The 23,008-nt window shown below is 42.7% G+C and overlaps 1 protein-coding gene across 15 annotated transcripts in view; it reads left to right on the top strand.

Moving 5' to 3' along the window:
• The window catches only part of LOC750180 (golgin subfamily A member 8N-like), a 71,651-nt gene that overhangs the window by 38,345 nt on the left and 10,298 nt on the right, over positions 1-23,008 (top strand). For 2 of the 15 annotated variants that reach the window (XM_054666886.2, XM_054666885.2), the window contains exons 1-3: positions 18,689-21,545; positions 22,433-22,492; positions 22,674-22,754. In XM_054666886.2, the coding sequence (XP_054522861.1) occupies positions 21,285-21,545; positions 22,433-22,492; positions 22,674-22,754 (402 nt within the window). In that variant the 5' untranslated portion in view covers positions 18,689-21,284. Of the gene's footprint in view, positions 1-523; positions 622-869; positions 954-4,658; positions 7,259-8,243; positions 8,323-8,431; positions 12,280-13,073; positions 13,590-18,688; positions 21,546-22,432; positions 22,755-23,008 lie in introns of those variants that run through there. The other 13 variants (XM_054666894.1, XM_054666893.2, XM_054666890.2 and 10 more) reach the window with 13 other exon arrangements.

The following is a 23,008-nucleotide window of genomic DNA, read 5'->3' as shown; positions in this document are numbered from 1 at the left end:
TTTAAATCAAGCCAATGTTAGCATTATTAGTGAAAACAAAAGAAAGTTGTATTATTTATTATTAAACCTAATTTGAGAGTGAAATAAATTGTATTAATTTTTTTAACCAAGAAAAGATGCACCTTGTAAACCAAGAGATGATTATGAAAGTGATTCTGAGGACATGAAGACCAAAGGAGTTTGTCCTCGTTTTACTCAGAAGTACTATTTCTAATGGACAGATGATCCCTGACATACAATGGTTTGACTTATAATTTTTTGACTTTATGATGGTGTGAAAGTGATATGCATTCAGCAGAAACCATACTTCAGTATTCAATACATTACATGAGATATTCAACACTTTAAAGTGGGTTTGTGAGAGATAATTTTTGCCCAATGGAAGGTGAATGTAAATTTTCTGAGAATGTTTAAGGTAAGCTAGGCTAAGCTATGACGTTAGCTTAGGTGTATTAAATGCATTTTAATTTAATTTAATTTAATTTTATGTTTTGAGACAGTGTGTTTTGTTCTTGTCACCCAGGCTGGAGTGCAATGGCATGATCTCGGCTCACTGCGACCTCTGCCTCTTGGGTTCAAGCGATTTTCTTGCCTCAGCCTTCCCAGTAGCTGGGATTACAGGTGCGCACCAACATGCCTGGCTAATTTTTGTATTTTTAGTAGAGACACGGTTTCACCATGTTGGCCAGGCTGGTCTCGAACTCCCGACCTCAGGTGATCCACCCGCCTCAGCCTCCCAAAGAGTTGGGATTACAGGCTGAGCCACTGCACTCGGCCTTAAATGCATTTTCGGCTTATATTTTCAACTGATGATGAGCTATAAGTCCTTTGTGAGTTGAGGATCATCTGTCTTGAATTTGGTTTTACAGGCATAACTGAAGGTGAAAGGACAGAATCACAGTGTGTTACTGGCACAGATGCATCGGCTAGTGAAGAAAGAAGACATTCAAACTGTAAGTTGCATTCACGTGGGAAGCACAAAGAATTAAATTCAAAACAATGAAACATTAGAGAAAAGCATGGAGTTAAAACACAACAGAATCAGATGTTTGCTATTTCTCATTTTAACACTAGTGCTTTGCGGGCTTCTAATAAAGTTGTACTCCAGGAGGCTAAGACTGAAAAGTGACACTAGTGAAAAATAGCATTGAAATAGTTCCTTAGAAAAGTTGGGTGAATGTGGGGCAAAGATGCCACTAAACTTTAATTTTCCATCGACACACAAATTCAAAGTTTTCCAGAGCTGGCAAGTAAAATGGAAGATCCACTCACAGAACACATGCAGTGTGTGAGGGGAATGCTTTTCAGCACTTCTTGATGGATGCACAAATAATGCCAACGTGGTAAATGTCTTTGGTAAACGTGAAATGGAATGTAGTGGTTGTGTGAAGGAAGAATTTTGTTTTCAGCTTCATTTTTGATAAACACAAGCAGCTCTGGACTGTGTGAAACCATGGAGCACCGCACAGTTAACAGAGGTGGTTTGGAGTTTTTTAGCTTTGCATGAGAGGATGTTCTGATGCAGAATCTACAGTGACAGGAAACCATTCTGGACAAGTTACAGAATTAAGGAGCTTGTGCCGGGATGGAAATAAATCAATGACTTCTGTCTTTGAGAAGGTTTTTCTCTGCTCCTCTGTGATGGTTAATTTTTTTTTTTTTTTTTTTTTTTTTTGAGATGGAGTCTCGCTCTGTCCTCCAGGCTGGAGTGCAGTGGCACCATCTCGGCTCACTGCAAGCTCTGCCTCCCGGGTTCATGCCATTCTCCTGCCTCAGCCTCCCAAGTAGCTGGGACTACAGGTGCCTGCAGCTAATTTTGTGTATTTTTAGTAGAGCCAGGTTTCACCATGTTGGCCAGGATGGTCTCAATCTCCTGACCTTGTGATCCACCCGCCTTGGCCTCCCAAAGTGCTGGGATTACAGGCATGAGCCACCATGCCCCATCTTTTTTTTTCCTTTTCTTTTTTTTTCTTTCTTTTTTTTTTTTTTTTTTTTTTTGTTAGTCCTTCCCTCCAGTGTCGTGGAGATAATTGGAAAATGTTTTAGAGCAAAAAAGTTTATTTCTCCTTCTTGTTGTTAGCAAAGAAATTCATTTTTCCTTCTTGTTATTTATTGGCCTTGGAGACATACACCAAATAGCTCATTCTACTTCTGAAATTTTGTTTTGATTTCCCTGGCCCTCCCCACGAAGTATTTCAGATCAGCAGGGAGTCAAGCATTGTCTGTCTATCTGTGAATAAAATATTTCAGGCTGCTTTTGCATAATATACATGCTCTTGCCTTTATGAGTCACACTCACATCTTCTGGTTTTGTAAGACACCAGGTAGAGAAGAAAACAATGTTTCTGAATTCTGCTTTATCAGCCCAGTAGAGAACTCCTCCCTTCCCTGAACTGAGGGCCACATCTAAGGGGTTGAAACAGGGCCAGTTACATTCTATGTTCCCAACATAATTGTCCATGCACGGATCCAATCAAGTTAAATGAGAAATAGGATATTTATTCTAAAAACAAGTTATTGCTACAATAATAATAATACTATAGTAATATTATTCTAATAATGATATTAGAATAAAAACTGGTTATTAAAGTACTAAACAGTTGAAAATCTAAATGTCTCACAAGGTCAACTATAGCAAGTATATAAGATTTAGCATTAGTCACACATCAAAAATTATATCCATAAAAGTAATGATATATGAAAACAGTTTATTGATACAGATATAACAAATATAACTAAACTGTGCTGAAATGTATTTTAAAATAAAATATGCCAAAATATTATTGATGATGACTTTGGATGATGGTATTACTACTAAGGTTTCAAATTTAATTTGCTTCTTACTTTTGAGTACTTTTATAAATTTTTAAGTAATAAAATTAGTGTGTTAAAAAATATCAAGTGATATCTAGAAATCAGAAGAAGGCATATTGCCAGAGGAGGACCGAGTTAGTAGATTTGAGGCTCCATTAAGTTTTGTTTATGATCAAAAACCAAACAAAAACCAGGCAACAGTGGCAAAAAATATCTCACTCCCTTCCTGGAAAAGTAAATGAAACTACAAAGAATTTCCAAACTTAAAAACTATATATTTCAAGTCTGTTCATAACTAGTGAAGTCACAGTTTCTGAAAGCAATGATAAAATTTTAATTGATATTTAATTCATATTTTTTGTTTAAAAAACTATCAGTATTGGAAGATAAATTTCATGGGAAAAGCATTGAATCATTAAGTTTTGCAGTCACAAAGGTAAATATAATTTGCTTAATGCTGCCCTCAGCTTACAATGAGTCTTTAGTATTTTCTAAGCTATGAGTTCACCAAAATATAGGATTGTTTTGCTGCATATAATTTGCTCAGTGATCAAACACAAAGGAGTTACCTATGTTAAGATGTGAATAATAAATTTATGCAAAATTTATGAAAGTGTACATTGGAAAGACAATAAAACTTTCCATTAAATTGGTGGGAAAGGAGCTCAAAACCTAGCTGGGTGATTCAGTATTTTAATGACTTCCTGCTTTACTGCAAAACCTCTCTCTTCATTCGGTGTTGGTAGTTTGAGCCCCTGTTAAGGATATAGGCTCACAATGAAGCTTCTCTAAATTTCTGGACCTCTGTCATGCTGGCATGTATGTCATTCTCCTTTAGGAATGATGAGGAGACTGGAAAGCGGTTGCTCCAAGGGAAGGGATAATTTTGCAAACCTGAGCTGTCTAAGCTCAGCATGAATTGGAGTGGGCTGCTGACTCAGGCTAGCAGAGGCAGCCAGGAAACATGCAAATCTGCAATCCATTCTGCCAGGTCTGTCCCAGCAGGTGTCACTAAAGGCACCCCTGTGTGCTTGTCACTGTGGCAGCCTTGACAAGGAAGGTGGAAAGGAAAGAGACCCAGTGCTGAACTCCAAGCAGAGATGGGGCTTTCCTCTATGCATATTTCCCTCCCCTCCCAGCCTGCATTTCCAATAACATATTGATTTATATTTGTATTATGAAACAAAAGTGGTTGTAATCAGATGTTCTTTCCTTTTACACACAATGTTAGCTCCTATTTACATTCCTAACTGAACAATGTCTAAAGAGGTACTTAAACTGATGTAAAACGCAGATAATCTTATGACCAAATGCTTAGCGCAAGAAAAAACTTCAATTTGCAAGAGAAGTCCCTCCAAATACAGAAAGGACCAGTATTGTAAGAGGTACCTTAACTAAAATGTAGCAATGTAAGGAGCAGAGCAGGAAGAACTTTTAAGTCTGAAACTTACAAGTCAATTTCATAGTCAGTTTCCCTGGGCCTTCCACAACAGCCTCCGGCATCTTGTTTTCTCTACAATGGAGGTAACAGTAGTAGCTATTTCAGAGTAGGAAATGGCTTAGAGCAGTGCTAGAATATGGTCGTGGCTATATAAAGTTTAGCTATTTGTATATTGTAAGAAACCTACGATGTGTTCTTTTATCGGTAGTCAGTAACGGATTTCTTGTGGGAAAGTAGCAGCCTCCTATGGGGGGAACACCTGCAGTTCCCACTAAGTGAACACTGGTGTCTGCTAACCTTTGCCTCTATTTGTCGCAATAATATACTGTCAAGCTGTTCCTTGAGTTAGCAATTTTATTTACATTCTTTTTCTTTTTTTTTCCTTTCCCTTTTCCTGCCACAGAGTCCCGCTCTGTCGCCCAGTCTGGAGTGCAGCAGCGCCATCATAGCTCACTGCCACCTAGAAGCCGGGGTGAAGCAATCCTCCTCCATCAGCCTTCAGAGTAGCTGGGACTACCTGCGCGGCTCACCACACCCGGCTAATCTTTGTGGTTTTTGTTTTGTTTTTCCGTTCTGGGTTTCCGCCGGGCGCAGTGGCTCAGGCCTGCAATCCCAGCACTTTGGAAGGCAGAGGTGGGCGGATCACCCGAGGTCGGAGACCAGCCTGACCAACATGAAGAAATCCCGTCTCTACTAAAAAAAAAAAAAAAAAGAAAAGAAAAACTACAAAATTAGCCGGATATGGTGGCTCATGCCTGTAATCCCAGCTACTAGGGAGGCCTAGGCAGGAGAATCACCTAAATCCGGGAGGCCGAGGTTGCGGTGAGCAAAGATCACACTATTGCACTCCAGCCTGGACAACAAGGCTGAAACTCCGTCTCAAAACAGAGACCGGGTTTCACCATGTTGCCCAGGCGGTCTGGAACTCCTAGGCTCAAGCGATCTGCCGCACTCGGCCTTCCAAAGTCCTGGGATCACAAGGGGGAGGCACCACGCCAGGCCGATCTATTCCTTTCTGGTTACTAACTTGGACCGGGGGCGCGGTGGCTCACGCCTGCAATCCCAGCACCCAGGGAGGCGGAGGCGGGCGGATCACCCGAGGTCAGGAGCTCGCGATCAGCCCGACCAACACGGAGAAACCCCGTCTGTACCAAAAAAATAAAACCAAAATTAACTGGCATGGTGGCTCATGCCTGCAATCCCAGCCACTCAGGAGGCTGAGGCAGGAGAACCACCTAAACCCGGGAGGTGGAGGCCGCGGTGAGTCGAGACCGCGCCACTGCACTCCAGCCTGGAAAACGAGCGAAACTCCACTCAAAAAAAAAAAGACAGTGTTTCACCACGTTGCCCAGGCCGGTCTGGAAGTCCTAGGCTCAATCGATCGCCGCGCTCGGCCGTCCAAAGTACTGGGATCACAAGCATGAGCTACCACGCCAGGCCCCTATTCCTTTCTGATTAATAAATTGGACCGGGCGTGGTGGCTCACGCCTGCAATCCCAGCACCCCGGGAGGCAAGGCGGGCGAATCACCTGAGGTCCACAGTTTGAGAGCAGCCTGACCAAAAGTGAGAAACCCCGTCTCTTACAAAAAAAAAAAAAAAAAAAAGCCGGGCATGGTGGCTCTCGCCTGCAATCCCAGCACCCAGGGAGGTGGAGGCAGGTGGATCTCCCGAGGTCAGGAGCTCGAGATCAGCCCGACCAACACGGAGAAACCCCGTCTGTACAAAAAAAATCACCAAAATTAGCTGGCATGGTGGCTCATGCCTGCAATCCCAGCCACTCAGGAGGCTTAGGCAGGAGAACCACCTAACCGGGAGGTGGAGGCCGCGGTGAGTCGAGACCGCGCCACTGCACTCCAGCCTGGAAAACAAGAGCGAAAGTCCACTCAAAAAAAAAAAAAAAAAAAGACCGTGTTTCACCATGTTGTCCAGGCTGGTCTGGAACTCCTAGGCTCAAGTGATCCGCTGCGCTTGGCCGTCCAAAATCCTGGGATCACAAGGGTGAGCCACCACGCCAGGCCGATCTATTCCTTTCTGATTAATAAATTGCGCCGGGCATGGCCGCTGACGCCTGCAATCCCAGCACCCCCGGGAGGCTGAGGTGGGTAGATAACCTGAGGTCAGGAGTTTGAGACCAGCCTGACCAATATGGAGAAAACTGTCTCCACCAAAAAAAAAAAAAAAAAAAAAAAAAAATTAGTCAGGCATGGTGGCTCACTCCTGCAATCCCAGCCACTCGGGAGGCTGAGGCGGGAGGATCACTTAAAACCGGGAGGTGGAGGTTGCGGTGAGCCGTCATTGCACTCCAGCCTGGGCACCAAGAGTGAAACTCCATCTGAAAAACAAACAAACAACAACAAAAAAACAGGTTTCACCATGTTGCCCAGGCGGGTCTGGAACTCCCAGGCTCAAGCGATCTGCCTCGCTCCTGGGATTACACTGTGAGGGTTAATTTTATGTGCCATCTTGACTGGGCCACAGGGTGCTCGGATTAAACATTGTTTCTGGGTGTGTTTGTGAGTGTTTCCAGGTGACTTTAGCTTTTGAGTCAGTGAATTCAGTAACGTAGATGGCCCCATGGAGATGGACATCATCCAACCTGGTGAGGGCTTGAGTAGAACAAAGGGAGGAAGGGGAAATTTGCCCCATTTCTTTCTGCCTCTTTGCTTGTGCTGGGACATCTCATCTTCTGTCCTGGGACTGGGATGTACACCATCAGCTCTCCTGGTTTTCAGGCCTTCTGACTTGGACAGAATTAAATCACCAATTTTTCTGAGTGTTCCAGCTTCCAGATGGCACATTCTTTGCCTTCATAATAATGTAAGCCATGACCCCATAATAAATCTCTTTTTAAGAAAATGTGGGACGTATATATCATGGAATACTATGAAGCTATAAAAAGGAATAAAATCATGTCCTTTTCAGCAACATGGATGCAGTTGGAGGCCATAATCCTCAGGAAACTAACACAGAGACAGAAAACCAAATACTGCGTGTTCTCACTTGTAAGTGGGAGCTAATAATTGAGTCCTAATTCCTAGAACCTGTAGATGTTACCTCATTTGGAAAAAGCATATTTTCAGGTATGATTAAGTTAAGGATCTTGAGGAGAGATTATCCTGGATTGTCTCCGTGGGCATTAAATCCTGGCACATATATCCTTATAAGAGGGAGATAAAGGAGATTTAACTTCAGACAGAAGAGAAGGAGGCCCTGTGACCAAGGAGGCAGAGCCTGGAGTGGTGGAGCTGCAAGCCAATGAATGCCAGCAGCCATCAGAAGCTGGGGAAGTCAGAGGATGGATTTTCCCCTCAGCCTCTGAGAGCACTGGCTCTGCTGATACCTAGATTTCAGCCCAGTGATACTGATTTTGGACTTCTGATATCCAAAACTGTGAGAAAATAAATTTCTGTTGTTTTAAGTCGCCACATTTTTGGTAATTTGCTCTAACAGCCACAGGAAACTAACATATATGCCTACCTGGGTCCAGTTGTGTCCTGTGACTCCTGCTTTCCTGGGACAGGCAGGCTGCTCCGTGCCTCCTGGCCATCCTACTGGGTGCTGGATGTTGCAGGCTGCTCCATGCCTGTTGGCCATTCCCTTTGGTGCTGGACAGCACTCACGTTGTGAAATCCACTGGCTCTGTGAAAAACACCTGGAAATGTTACCGGGAGAGGGGTTAGTTCTCTTTTTGGCAACCCATGTTATTGCTTATGGCTTAATATCTGTGCCTCCAAGATCCCTTCTCTCTGCCTTCATCGATGCCAGGAAAGCAGTCACCTTTTGCCTTTTTTTGCTTCTCAGCAAGTGGCATGTCTCCATGTCACTTTAAGCATCAAGCACACGGAGCCCAATAAGATGCTGAAAAGTGTCTGCCTACAAGGTTACAAGGTGGTGGAGACATTCTGAGCCGGTAACTGCAGGGCTCAGTAAAACCGCTACAGGAAATCTCAAGTTCAAAATGCTGAAGTGAAAAATGGGTGATCACAACGAAGGGAAACACAAACCCCTTCTTTTAAAAACATTATGGTGATAAGGCACAACGTAAAAATTACCATATTAACCACTTGTAAGTATACAGTGCAGTAGTGTTAAAAATATACATGTTGAGTAACGAGTTTCTAGAACTTGCTTCTCTTGGAGAACTGAAACTATAGCCACTATACAACAACTCCCCATTTCTCTATCCCCTGGCTTATGGAAACAACCGCTCTATTTTTTGTTTCTATGATTTTGACTAATTTTGAACCTAATGTAAGAGAAATCGTACAGCATTTGTCTTTGTGTGATGGGCTGATTTCAATTAGTGTAATGTTTTCAAGGTTCATCTATATTGCAGCATGTGACAGGGCTTCTTTCTTTTTTAAGGCTGATAATTTTATAGTATTCGGTTGCATGGATAGACCACATTTATTTATTCATTTATTTATTTAGTTAGTTATTTATTGAGACAATCTCACTCTGTTGCCCAGGCTGGGGTGCGGTGGCATGATCATGGCTCACTGCAGTCTGAATCTCACATTCTCAAGCGATCCTGCCGCCTCAGCCTCCTGAGTAGCTGTGACTACAGGCACATGACACCATGCCTGGATATTCATCTTTCTGTGTAACTGGTTGAGAAACAGGGGAGTAACAGTGAAGAAACGGTCTTAGAATAAATCTGGTGACAGCAGAAGAGAATATGAGACAGATTGTGCTCACAGAGCCTTGAAGAGTGTGACAGTATTTGAGGGCCACGCTGTTGTCTTAGAGTGAAGTGAGGAGAACCTGCACTGGTTTGGTAGTCATGGGAATGGAAGGAGGAAAGAAATGTGAAAGCTCATCGGTGGCAGAGTCAAAATGGCTTGGTCTTTGTAGTCAACGATTAAGTGAGAAGGAGGAATTACTGGCTGACTTAGAAGAAGTAAAAAATGTGAAATACCGATAAAACACAAATCTCGTGATTTTAGTCAGCGTAAAGACTAAGCATTGTGTGATTCTAGATATATTATTAAGCAGTTTTGTTCCAGTATTTTATATCCCATATCTTGTAGCTATGACCCTATTTCTTTGTTTCTTGACATAGACAAACATTTTTTAAACTAAGAGCTTTATTGTGATACAGTTTTTGTATGATAAGCCTCACCCTTCAAGTGTACAGTTCAGTGGTTTTTAGTATATTCAGAGTTATGCAGCCATTACCACTCCCTAATTTCAGAACATTTTCATCTCCCCAAAAAGAACCCCGTACCCACTAGCAGTCACTCCCTGTACCTCTCTCCCCCACCATTGATCCTGGCAACCTCTGATCTAACTTCTATCTCTGTAGATTTGCCTATCCTGGGCATTTCATATAAATAGAATCATACAAAAGTGGCATTTTGTGACTGATTTTTCTTTACAGTGATTATAAATCAAATGCCTGAAGACGCTAAGCTTAGGATAGTGTTTGCTGTACAACTTTGATAACTGAACTTTTGTAAAGCTGAAAATGTGACTGTGTGTGTATATGTGGCATATTATCCTTAGATGATCCTTACTTTGATTATTAAGAATTTTTTCCCCTAGTAATCTTCAACTGTCTCAATATTCAGCAGGAACCCCTTGGAGACAAAGATCAGTACGAATTTGGAACACCTATTGACAAAATGAATGTAATTTAATTTAGTACAGTAGTAAAGTCAACCACTTTTAGGTGTTGATGCTGCTGAAAGTGTATATTAAGGAAAAGTTTACTTACCTTACTTTTTGTGGAGGTGCTAGAACTACTTCTGTCTTGTGTTTAGATTTCAACAAACCTTTGCATGGGCATTATGTGGTTGCACAAATGTACTTCGTTTTGACCTGAAAATGCAAAAACTTCCTTTCTTCCCACTTTCTGAGACTCTGCAACCTTAAAGGAAGAGTGGGGTTCTTTAAAGGAAAGGTGGTGGTGGTTGGGTCATGGGTAACAATGTCTACTGTGTACTTCCTTTCCCAAAACAAGTCCCTGTCTACCGTCAGCATTTCCAAAATTTGAAGATCAAGTGTGGTGTTAACTCATGAACTAATGACTAGACTTTGAGCGGTTGTGGAAGCAAAATCTCAGTGAGTGCCTGGATGTTCTAATTCTGTTAAGTCAGTGAGTGCATATTCTGTACAATACTCTCTTAGCCCAGTGGCAGGTTTAAGGAGTGAGAGAGAGAGTTCTATGTTTCGGAAATCAAATACACAAAGAATAAAAATTTTTAATCCCATGAATCTTTGCCCGAGTTTAATTTTTTGGAGAGTTTTTCTTTTAGATTTTCTTTCCCTTCCATTAAACTTTTACTTAGAAAGGTCCCAGGGTTTGGGCAAAGCAAGTGGGAAAGACACTTGCTTGGATTCTCCAGGATAAGGGATTGAAGGGACTTCTTTCCCTCATTTTATTATTGAATAATGTCACAATAACAATTATTAAGGTGAATAGTCTACAGTGGAAGTTTTTAGATGCCTTGTCTGCAAAATAATTTGGTTTAGTCAACCTAAGGATGCCTTTGGTTAGCTGGAATGGGAGATGTGCAGGTTAGAGTGGTCTTGGCAAGTCTTCCAGGGGGAAATACAGCATTTGGAAGGGTAGGAAGCAGAAGGAATCTCAGGCAAGGGAAAGGCGTGGGCAGAGCCCCAGAGGACAGAACAGGTTTTGGTGGACTTGGTGTCCACATAGACCTAATTAGTGGTCTTAGCTTTTGTGTTTTCAAAATTACCACAGTTTGTGTTCTAAAACTGTCATTCTCTTGATTTTATTTTAGACATACTATCTGTGTATTTTGAAATTTAAAATAACAGTAAAGGAGAAATGAATTTATTTTGTTTGAGAAAGAGTTAAAAGGTTAAAACATCTTGATCTTAATAATTTTCTAATGGGAGATTTGGTACACCCCCAGAAGTTGTCTTTGGTTCAGAGAATAGTCTTCAGATCTAGAAAGGACTTGAGAAGTCCCAGAGAGGTGCTGCATGGTCAGAACCATTTGATTCTCACGACAGAATGGATAAAAACAATTTGAACCAGGAAACCATGCAGATGTTCATATTTTGGATAGGGTAAGGTCAATGCCGTCGTCAGAGGAAAAGCTCTCGGCCATCACAGGATGGGAGAGAAAGTTTGAGTTGTGAAGAATACTCAAATGCCGTTTAAGGAAACGGGTTCTTCTGCACCTATTCTTTGGAATATTTAGGGCTAAGTTCTTAGTTTTTGACATCATAAAAATGTCAAAGTATTCTGTTCTAAGAGCCATTTCAAACAACTGACTAGAATTTCAGAGCAATTACGTGAGAGTAATACCATTAAAATGTTTAAATTACCCATAGTCCTATATCCCTAACAAGTATGTTCACGCTTGCATGTTCTCTTCTCATCTTTACTGTGTGCATACTTTCTTAGTAATGGCACGTAGACATTGTTTAAGCAGGAATAATTCTCGAGATAGTTTTGTATGTTTTCTTTTTTCTTTTTAAGGTAGGTATTGGGTGGAGGAGCATTATATTTGCAACTTCTTGCAAAACACGTGATTATTTTCTTATAATATTCAATTTTCACCCTCAGTAGAGTGTTTTGATTATGTATGTTAGATAGAAAGTAGAAGGTTCTCTTAGAGAAATTTTAGTGTTTTTTTTTTCATAGCTCCTACTTTCAAGAATGAAAAAGGTAAACCAGTAAAATGACACTGTACTTGGTGCTGAATCTATGCTGGGATAGGCATTAAGAGTGACCTTTATTTAAGGTTCTAATTTGCTCATGTTGGGCACTTAGAACATCAGTTTGTTGCTTTTTGTGAGATTCTGGAAATGGTCCAATTTTACTTTTTCCCCTTGACTCCAGACTTTTTAACACTGATCTGCTGCTGTTGAGGCATATGCCGTTTTGTTAGGCCTCCTCAAGTGGGAATCAGGAATGCTGCTGTGTTCCAGAGATGTTTTGTTCTTCCTGTAGGGCTGAAGCAGTGCCTACTCAATAGAACCAGTCATCGTGCAAAGAAATGCCGCCTGACTCAAAGGCAAAGCCAGAGTGCAGCTTGGAGCAAAGAAGGTATTTTATTAAGAATTTTACATAAACCATAAGATATATTTTATATTACTTTGCGAGCCTTCTTCCTGTCTTGACTTAATTCTTTTTGAGAGAATTCATTTCATTTTCATTTGGTTTGTTTTCTTCTTGTTACAAAGATGATCTATAGAAAATATAGAAGTATAAGAAAATTAAAGATACTAACTGATAATTGCTTAATGATTTAGTATCTGCTTGTTTAGTCTTTGTTATATTTACAGTAGGCAAACATGTCTACCGTTGTAAATGTATTACTGGTATGTATACCCTAGTAAGTTAAAAGTTATACGTACTTTGAAGTTTTGCAAAATTGAGTTCATATTATAGAATTAATTCCTGATGAACTTTTATGTGCTAGGCACTGGTCTTTTTATTTAATTATTTATTTTTACTTTTTTTTCCTCTGTGCCTATGCTTACCAAGTCTTCTTATTTTTTACTTTTTATTAAGTCTTTTAATCCTCTGGATAAATTAAAAAGAGGGTATTATTAATATCTGCATTTTGTAGATGAGGTAACTGAAGGTAGGTAACTTGTCCAAGGTCACAGGTGGCAGAGCAAGGATTAAAACTAGACAGTCTGGCTGCCCAAGGCCCAACGAAGAGGAGCTGAGAGCAAGCCACTGGGCAGAAGGATGTTGGTCAGGCTGGTTTCCTGTTCAGTTAACAGGAAACGCAGGCTTAACCTTAATTCTAGGACGTTACCAAGAAAGCCTTCCAAAGCCATAGGTTTTTTACCATGACCATGACTTTTTTTTTTTTTTTTTTTTTGAAACAGAGTCTCACTGTGTAGCACAGGCTGGAGTGCAGTGGCGCGATCTCGGTTCACTGCAGCCTACCTCTCTTGACAGTCCGCTGGTTAAAGTGATTCTCCTGTCTCAGCCTCCCGAGTAGCTGAAATTACAGGCGCCGGCCACCACGCCTGGCTAGCTTTTGTGTTTTTAGTAGAGACGGGGTTTCACCGTGTTGGCCAGGCTGGTCTTGAACTCCTGACCTCAAATGACCCACCTCTGCCTCCCAAAGTGCTGGGATTCCAGGCGTGAGCCACCGTGCCAGGACCCAAGGCCCTTAAGTTTTAATGTCTCATTCTTCAGTCAGGTTTTCCTTGTTCCTGCGTGTTCAGCCATTTGTTTTTAAGTTTGTGTTGAAGGAGAAACTAACAATGAAAATGGACTTGTCGATGGAAGAAAAGTAGGAATGCAGCCTCTGGTGCTGTTTGAGTGATCCCTCTGCCCCAGGCCTGGCTGCACACTGCTGTGTTCTGGAAAGGCGCATTGTGCCCTCGCTGTGGCAGGTAAGAGTCCTGTACAGGTGCTCTGCACACTTTACCTTTCAGGCTTCTGTATCAGCTGTTTTTCCCTTGTAGAATGTGCCCCTGACCTGTGCCCCTGACTTCCACCCCTTAACCCTACCCAATACATCTTTACATGTCTGACCATCAAGACTCTTCTGGGTCATATTCAGTTCATGCTGATATTTTCCCTTCCTCCCCTCTTTAGTCCTTACTATTTTTGCTTTGGTCATGTTCTGCTATATTCTTTAAGCCTTTAAAAATTTTGTTGTATCATGGCAGGGGAGAATATTTTATAATTATGCTTTGTGCGTTTTATCTTCCACTCAATGAATGCTTGGTAAATATTTGTTTTATTGAGTATATGACCCTTTTCTAGCTATACTGTGAACAAAAATGTTAACTGTCTTGTAAGTTAACTGCTAAGAATTTGTCAAAAGTGCAGAGATGACATCCAGAACTTGTCAGAATATTACAAAAAGGTCTCTAAGGGCTTGATGGAGGTCTGTAAATTGACTTCATGTGAAAGAGTGTAAGAAGTGAAAATGTGAAGCATGACTGGAGAGCCGGAGTGATAAAGCAAGGGTCCCTTTCTCCAGATCCTTTGTAACAGTGTCATGTGACCTCTTCTAGATCATTCTGAAAGACGATGCCAGCTCGGAACCTAGGAAAGCATCCAGTGGGTTTCTGCATGTTAGGTGGTTCAAATCCTCATTAGCACCTTTGTTTTCTCTGCCTCAGTTTGCTTACAGTGATGTTCTCAGTAGCTGTAATTGCTGTCTGTCTTTGAATATTTAAGCTTTTTTTTTTAGATCACAGGGTATATGTGCATTTTTATTTTACCAAGTGTTAGAATTTTTACTCTGCCTTTGTGGGCTCTGGGTTAGCTACTTGGCTGTTTCATCGTAAAATGATTAGCAGGAAAAACTGTGTGTGTGTGTGTGTGTGTGTGTGTGTGTGTGTGTGTATTTTCAGTTTCTTAATTGGGTTGGTACATGTAAACCATTTAGAACAGTGCCTGCTGCATACCACATCCCCATCAGTATTCACGTCTCTCATATTCTACCCTCACACTTGATTGATAGTTTGCTTGATTATGTATTTCTAGGTTGAGGATAATTTTACCTTAGAATTTCAAAGTCTGTGCTGTTGTCTTCTAACCAGTCGTGGTGGTGAAGCCTCATGCCATCCTGAGTTTCACTTGTTTATGCATGACTTTCTCCCTGGAAGCTTTTAGGAGTTTGTCTTTTCCTTGGTGAGCTGAAATAGCACAACAGTGTACTTAGTGTGGGTCTTTTTTCATTCATTATGCTGGGTACACCAAATGAACAGGCCTATGGATAGGCTCTTTCAAAGTTGGAGTCTTGAATCTTGTCATATTTTTGTTGTTAACTTTCTCTTTTCCATTTTATTTGTTCATTTGGAAGTGTCTGTTAATTGGATTTTAGACCTCTTGTCTTGAGTCTTGTATCTCGCGTTATTTCTAAATGTTTTTTAAATTTTCAGTTCTGGAATATTTTCTTATCTTTTGACTTTCAGGAAATTTTATTTGGACTGTCATAACTTTAAGTTTTGTTGTGGTTATTTATTGTTGCTTAACCAATTATCCCAAAACTTAATGGCCTAAAACTACACATCTGTCTATCTGTCACTACTGTATGGATTACCTGGGGCTAGCTGGACAGTTTTTCTGCTGGTCTCATTTGGCAGCTCTCACTGTGTGGTTAAACAGTGTCAGGGACTGGTCATCTGGATGCTCAGCTGCAGTGGAATGTCTGAGACGGCTTCTTCACCCACAGGTCTGCTGCCTTGGTAATTCTTGATGTGGCCTTTCTCTCTGCATAGCATCTCATCCTCTCGGATCTCTTCATGTGGCTTTTCTTTCTCCAAGAAGGTAGTCAATTCTTATTTTTGGCTTCCAGAAGCACAGAAATGGAGCTGCCAGGAGTTCTTAAGGCTTAGACCTGGAACAGGTCCAGTGTCATTTCTACCACATGCTATAGGTTAAAGTGAGTGTTGGGGCCAACCCAGATTGACTATGGGATGGGCCTGTCTAAGGACATGATGACAGGAGGTATGGCTCATTGGAGACCAACTCCCAAGATGAAGCATGAGTTCTAAGAACTTTTTCTTCTCTGATTATTTCTTATTCATATTGTTTTGTTTTATACATGTAATATATTCACAAGTGTCTTTATGAAGTGATTTTGATACTCTTTGTCTTCTCCCTGGCATCTCCTTGTTCTTTAATAATTCTTTTCCTTAGTTTATTTTGGTCTTATTTTTCTTTTTAAAGCCTTTCCTTAAATATCTATTCTATGTTGCTTATCATTTGTTGTCTTTTTTTTTTTTTTTTTGAGACCCAGTTTTGCTCTTGTTCCCTAGGCTGGAGTACAGTGATGTGATCTCGGCTCACCACAACCTCTGCCTCCAAGGTTCAAGCAGTTCTCCTGCCTCAGCCTCCCAAGTAGCTGGGATTACAGGCATGTGCTACCACGCCCAGCTAATTTGTGTATTTTTAGTAGAGATGGGATTTCTCCATGTTGGTCAGTCTGGTCTGGAACTCCCAACCTCAGGTGATCCACCCACCTCGGCCTCCCAAAGTGCGGGATTACAGACATGAGCCACCGCGCCTGACCTGTAGTCTTTTTTCCATTCCTTTATTTGTTCATTCATATTTGAGAGAGGTACTAAAAGACTGGGAGCCGGGGTGTGGTGGCTCACATGTATAATCTCAGTGCTTTGGGAGACGGAAGTGGGAGGATCACTTGAGCCCAGGAGCTCAAGACTAGTTTGGGCAACATAGTGAGACCCCATCTTTACAAAAAAAAAAAAAAAATAGCTAGGTGTGGTGACACCCATCTGCAGTCCCAGCTACTTGGGAGGCTGAGGCAGGAGGATTGCTTGAGCCCAGGAGGTTGAGGCTGCAGTGAGCTCTGATCATGCCACTGCATTCCTGCATTCCAGCCTGGGCGAAAGAGCAAGACCCTGTCTCAAAAAAAAAAAAATAAAATAAAATAAAAATAAATAAAAATTGATTGGGAGTTCTTTGTGGCCAAGACTTGTCAACTGATAGCTTTAAGGGGAATGTATGCTGATTCCTAATTGTTATCCTCCATCCGTCTATCTTATCTCCTGTTGCAATCTTAAATGATGGCTGGGTAACTACTCCATTCCTCTGGATGTAAAATCTACATTCTCTTGCCTGAGGTAGATATGTTTGCTTGGGTTCTGTTTAAGGAGATGGGGCCAGCAGTGTGTTTCAGGGCCTGTAAAATGTGTTCTCTATCCGGGCTTTTGCTTAATCTCTGTTTTCAGTCTTGCCTATCAGTCCCATTGTCGGGGGTACCTCGTGTCTGAGTCTAGAACCTTTCCAGGTTGCTGTGGGACAGATTAGCCTCCTTGTTCTCAGTATCCCCCTGACCTCCACCTTTGTTGCTTTGCTCCATGAATTAACCATTTTCCACGTACTGTCATTGTCTAATGAAGATGAATTGTCTTCTGTTGGTAACCCCATTCCTTTTTTGTAATTGTGTGCTTATACAATGTTTATTCTTCACTGTATTTCTATTGGAGCCTCAGGACAAAGAGCAGATGGTGAGAATCTGTGTTCAGTGTTAAGTTTTCCTTCTGTAAGACATGTACAACTTGTGTTTTTCACTGAATAGATCATGGACTTAATGCATATAGAGCTACTTTGTTTTTCATGATTGTGCCTTCAATTATATGTAGAAATATAATTTGTGAATTGCCTGATGAAATTTTCCTAATTTTGAATTATCTTTGCATTCGTATAATAAACACTGTTAGAATGGCTATGGTAATATTTTATTTTTGCATTTTTACTTCTGTATGAAATAAGATTATAGTTTTGTTTGTTTCCTTTAAGGCTGTTATTTCATTTCAGTATCAAGGGTATGCAGGACTGAGGTGGGAAGCTTTACATCTTTTTTCTAAGATCTAGGATGTAGATCTGGTTTACACAGTAATTTTCAACTGCAGGAGTATTTTGCCTCCTATGGGACGTTTGGAAATATCCGGAGACATTTTTGTGGTCACAACTGGTCATGGTCGGGAGGTCTCACTGGCATTCTGTGGGTAGAGGGAATGTTACTAAATGCCCGACAACACACCAGGAGAACCCTCCACAAAGAATTATCTGGCCCAATATATCAATATTGCTGAGGCTGACAAATTCTGGTTTAAATAAATATCCAATTTGGAGGATGAGTCTTTGTCTTTTTCCTTCTTCTGCGTATTGGTCTCCAGATTTCCCACTTCTTCAGTTAGTTTTCGTAACTGTAGGTTCTTAAAAAAAAAAGAACACTTTGGCCGGGTGCGATGGCTCATGCCTGTAATCCCAGCACTTTGGGAGGCCGAGGCGGGTGGATCACGAGGTCAGGAGATCGAGACCATCCTGGCTAACATGGTGAAACCCCGTCTCTACTAAGCCAAAATACAAAAAATTAGCCAGGCGTGGTGGCGGGCGCCTGTAGTCCCAGCTACTCGGGAGGTTGAGGCAGGAGAATGTTGTGAACCCGGGAAGCGGAGCTTGCAGTGAGCCAAGATCACGCCACTGCACTCCAGCGTGGGTGACAGAGCGAGACTCCGTCTCAAAAAAAAAAAAAAAAAAAATGAACATGTCATCCATACTTCTAAGGTGTTGTAAAGATGTGTAAAGTTTTCACTTTTTGCATCATATTCACATGTGGCTATATGCCCTTTTCTCTTCAAAGTTTTCTTTATCTTGATTACTTATCAGAGGCTCGACTGTTTTATTATCTCAGTCTTTTGAAAGAATCCTCCTTCAGTTTTATTTTTTAAATCTAGTGGTTTTTCTTTTTCCTTTTTCCTTACGTCTTAATTATTTCCCCCTTTTTGTTTGTTTTGCTTTTCCCAGTTTAGTGGATCAATGTAATTTAAATTGCTTTTTAAACAAACGTGTAAGGGTATACATTTTCGTTGGGTGCTGTTTGACTTTGTTGCACAAGTTTTAAAATCTATTTTTTAATAGTTTGTATTTTCTAAATTATTTTATTGCATCTTTTGTTCACATTGCTCTTACTATTAATTTTTTATTTTAATTAATTAATTAATTAATTAAGATGGAGTCTTGCTCTGTAGCCCAGGCTGGAGTGCAGCGGCATGATCTTGGCTCACTGCAAGCTCCACCTCGGGGGTTCATGTCATTCTCCTGCCTCAGCCTCCCAAGTAGCTGAGACTACAGCTGCCTGCCCCCACATCTGGCCTTTTTTGTATTTTTAGTAGAGATGGGGTTTCACCGTGTTAGCCAGGATGGTCTCGATCTCCTGACCTCATGATCCACCCACCTTGGACTCTCAAAGTCCTGGAATTACAGGCATGAGCCACTGCACCCGGCCCAAAAGCTTGGTGTTTTTACAGATATTAGACATGTTTCTTGTTTAAGAAAAAAAAATCTTAACGAAAACGTAGGAGAATAAGAGAAACATTTTTCCAAAAAAGAGAAATCATTGTGATTATTTTATCTTATTAGAATGTTGGATAATATAGTCTGCTTCATTAATCATCAAGCATGCTATGCATTTTCCGTTTTTATTGGATCTGTATCTCAGTTAAGGTAATACTGATAATTTTTGTACTGTAATCAAAGATGAAAAATATAGGCCAAAATCATAGACCTTGCATAGAAGCTGGATAATGAAGACAACTATGGAGAAAAACATAGATACACACACACACGGACACACATATATATAAAGTATACACACATATATTTTTTAAAGTTTTAAAGCTTTTAAAGCAAAAGCCGGCCCCTCTTCTCTTCCAGAGTGGGAGGCCTCTCCGCTCTCTTAGAGTGGGTGGGGAGAGCGGTTGCCACGGGCAGCTTTCCTTGTGAGCCACAGGGCCCTTTGGACACGTTGCTGTCTGGCCACGCCCCCTTTCCCTTTCATCTTTCTCATTGACCAATGGGCTTGGAGCATTAAGGCCACACCCCTATTCCGCATTTTACTGGGGCCCTGGTTCCGCCTCCTCTGGCTCAGTCACACAGCTGCCTGGTAGGTGACTGGAGGCCTTGATCGGTTCTTATTGGGATTGTGCTGCTGTGGCCCCAACCCTTCCTCCCTCCCCACCCTGCGATGGCAGAAGAAACTCAACACAACAAATTGGCTGCAGCCAAGAAAAAGGTAAAAACGCACTAGGTCATAGCCCCTCAACCCAGCCACAGATTCCCTCTGATGACAAGACCCCTGCCAGAGTCTATACGACTCCTGAGGCACACTGGACTGGTCCCCCCAACCCCGGTGCCTTGGGCTACCCCCACCAAAGTTTTGTCAGTCAGCCCCACCCCTTCAGAAAGCAGCCCAGTCCTTGCCCTCGCCAATCACCCCAGGGTGACTTTGGGTGGGTGACTCCTGGGGCTTCCCGCTCCGTTACTGGGCCCTCATCTCCTGCCGCCCCAAGCTTGATCTCCCTGGGCTCTTTGGGCCCTCATCTCCAAGGAGCCAGGCCCCACCCTCGCCAGTCATCCCTGCGTGACTTTGGGCTGGTGACTCCTGGGACTCCCTGCTGCAGACTGTGCCCTCCCCTCCTGCTGCCTCAAGGTTGACCTCCCTGGGTTCTTTGTGCTGGCGTCTCCAAGGAGCTGGGTCCGAACCCTGTGCTTCCCTCCCCAATCGTGGAGCGGCGACTTGGACATGGTGCTGACATGGGTCCCTCCCCCCGACCAGGAGGAGTAGAATGTTGTGATGTCACAGCCCACCTAGTAACTGCCGTTACTGCAAGACTGGCCTTTGATCTTACGACCCAGTCCCCTAAGCGTTCTCACCCCGTTTCTGGTTCCTCTGGTCACAGCACAAATTTCCAGCTAGAAGGGGAATGGACACTATGGGACCTAGGAGCAAGAGGTTCCAGGCTGCCTCACTCCCTTACAGATGTTGACGGTGGGAAAAGCCTACACTTCCCCCATGAACTCAAAACTTTGACAGTATCTCTGGGTGGCAATGAGAGAATGGGTTTGATTTGGTTTTCTCCCAGGCTTCTACTTTACAGAGAGATTTTAACATTTTTTTCTGAGTTCTCCACCTCATATTCTAATTCTCCATGGTTCTGGGACCAGACTCTCCTTCAGTCAGTGGTCTCTGAAGTGACATTTGCTCATCTTCTGTGGAATAGATCTTGGGAAACTGAACTTGACACCTTGAATCTTCCTCATATTATCTCAACCTTGGGTACTTTGAGTGCCACAGGATAAATGTGGGACATCTTTCTGAAGCATCAGTTTCCCTTGATTCTCTTGAGATCAAGAGAAAAAACATGAATGTACTTAGGGATGACAGTCACATAGGTTTCTAAGAGTATACCAGACCTCTCTCTGAAATGAGGCTTGGGTTGTCCTCTTTCTGATAAATTCTGATTTAAGAGAAAGGCTGCCTTCTGCCATGAGGACACATTGATATAAGAGTTTGAGAGGTACTGGTGCACTTCTTCACACTAACAGACGTGTGAGGATGTGTGACTCTAAACCACATGGCATACAGTTCCTGCCTACTTAATGTTTACTTTTCTACCTCTGCCTCTGGTTTTGGTCCCTGGCAGCTGCTGATTCTTGGCAAAACCTCAGAGCTTGGAGTCAGAAGACTGAGTTTCAAAGTTCCAGTATTGCCTTTTTCTTTTTTTTTTTTTCTGGCCATGATATCAATCCTTCTCAGTCACTAAATGAGTGTGACAACACCTTGTACAGTTGTTGGTGTCATTAAATCAGATGATGTGTCAGTGTATTTTGTAAAAACTGTAAAGGAGGATGTGGCTGTAGGGGCTGACGGTTCTCATGAATACTACTGCTCTTCTTTCCAACAGTTAAAAGAATGTTGGCAGAAAAACAGCCCTAGAGTTCCAGCAGGAGCGAACAGGAACAGGAAAACAAATGGCAGTATCCCTGAGACAGCCACTTCTGGTGGTTGCCAGCCACCTGGGGATGTGAGTCTTGGTTGACCAGGCTTCTGGGGACAGGGGGCCCAAGGGGCAATAGAGGGTAATTCTTAAGATTGTGGATGGACTGCTGGGTACTGGTTAAGAATTCTGGCTTTAGCCGGGTGTGGTGGCCCACGCCTGTAATCCTAGCACTTTGGGAGGCCAAGACAGGCAGATCATGAGGTCAGGAGATCGAGACCATCCTGGTTAACACGGTGAAACCCTGTCTCTACTAAAAATACAAAAACATTAGCCACGCGTGGTGGCGTGTGCCTGTAGTCCCAGCTACTCAGAAGGCTGAGGCAAGAGAATGGTGTGAACCTGGGAGGTGGAGCTTGCAGTGGCCAAGATTATGCCACCGCACTCCAGCCTGGTGACAGAGCAAGACTCTGTCTCAAAAAAAAAAAAAAGGAATTCTGGGTTTGAATCCTGCCTCTCCATCTGCTCTGCTAGGGATATGATTTAGGGCAAGTTGCTTGACCTCATTGGGCCTCTGTTTTCACATCTGTATAATAGAGGTGGTATTGTTTCACTTCCATTTGTGAAGTTTAAATGAGATTTGTTATTGTTTTTATGTTAATCCCTAGTACATGGCCTGCTGTAAACACTCAGGACACCCAGGATATGGTTTGATTTTCCTCATCCCCAGTCTCAAGGGGAAACCAGGACAATGAGAACAGCCACTTGCCATCAGGAGTCACTGAAGGGGCCCCAGGATGGGATGGTGGGGAGATAAGAACCATGAGAGAAGTTAGCACAAAGGAGTTATGGGACAAAAGGTCCAAGATAGGCAGAAAAGAAAATGTTGCCAGTTGATGGTGAAGAAAGGAAGTCAGAGGGCTCAGACACTGTGGGGGACAGAACATCTCCGTGTGCACTCTCATCTCTTGTAGTCAGCAACAGGTTTCCACAGGGAAGGCCCTACATCATCTGCTACCCTGAAAGATCTGGAGGTAAGAGGCTCTGGGCAGAGGTGCAGTGACCCTTCGGGTCAACCCTCCAACCTCCTCCTCCAGGTGGGACTGGGTGCCCCTCTGCCAGCTGAGACAGCCCACACACCCCAGCCCTAAGGATCATTCTCTCTACCTTTCCCCCCACTCCTGCTCCACCTCCTCCTCTCTGCATGCACCTCAGAGCCCGTGCCAAGAACGAGCAGTAGTCCTGGATTCAACGTCCGTAAAAATCAGTCGACTGAAGAACACCATCAAATCTTTGGTAAGAGTCCGGTGGGGTCCCCTGATTCCACACTGCCAATCCTGGGCTCCAGTTTCCCCTTGGGGCCCTGAAGAAAGGGGCTGGGGATCCCTGGTGCCCGGGACAAATAGGGAGCTTGGGTGCCCAGGCCTCACCTGGAGGGACCCCAGAGCATGCAGCATGGCTCTTCTTTTGCTGCCCTCTTTGCCGACTCTCTCCTCTCCAGACACCCCTGCTCGAGTCCTTGCTACACACGCCCTGGGGTTGTTGCCTCC

This window comes from Pan troglodytes, chromosome 16, assembly GCF_028858775.2.
Source record: "Pan troglodytes isolate AG18354 chromosome 16, NHGRI_mPanTro3-v2.0_pri, whole genome shotgun sequence".
Classification (NCBI taxonomy): Eukaryota; Metazoa; Chordata; class Mammalia; order Primates; family Hominidae; genus Pan; species Pan troglodytes.
This window is presented reverse-complemented; position numbering and strand designations above follow the sequence as displayed.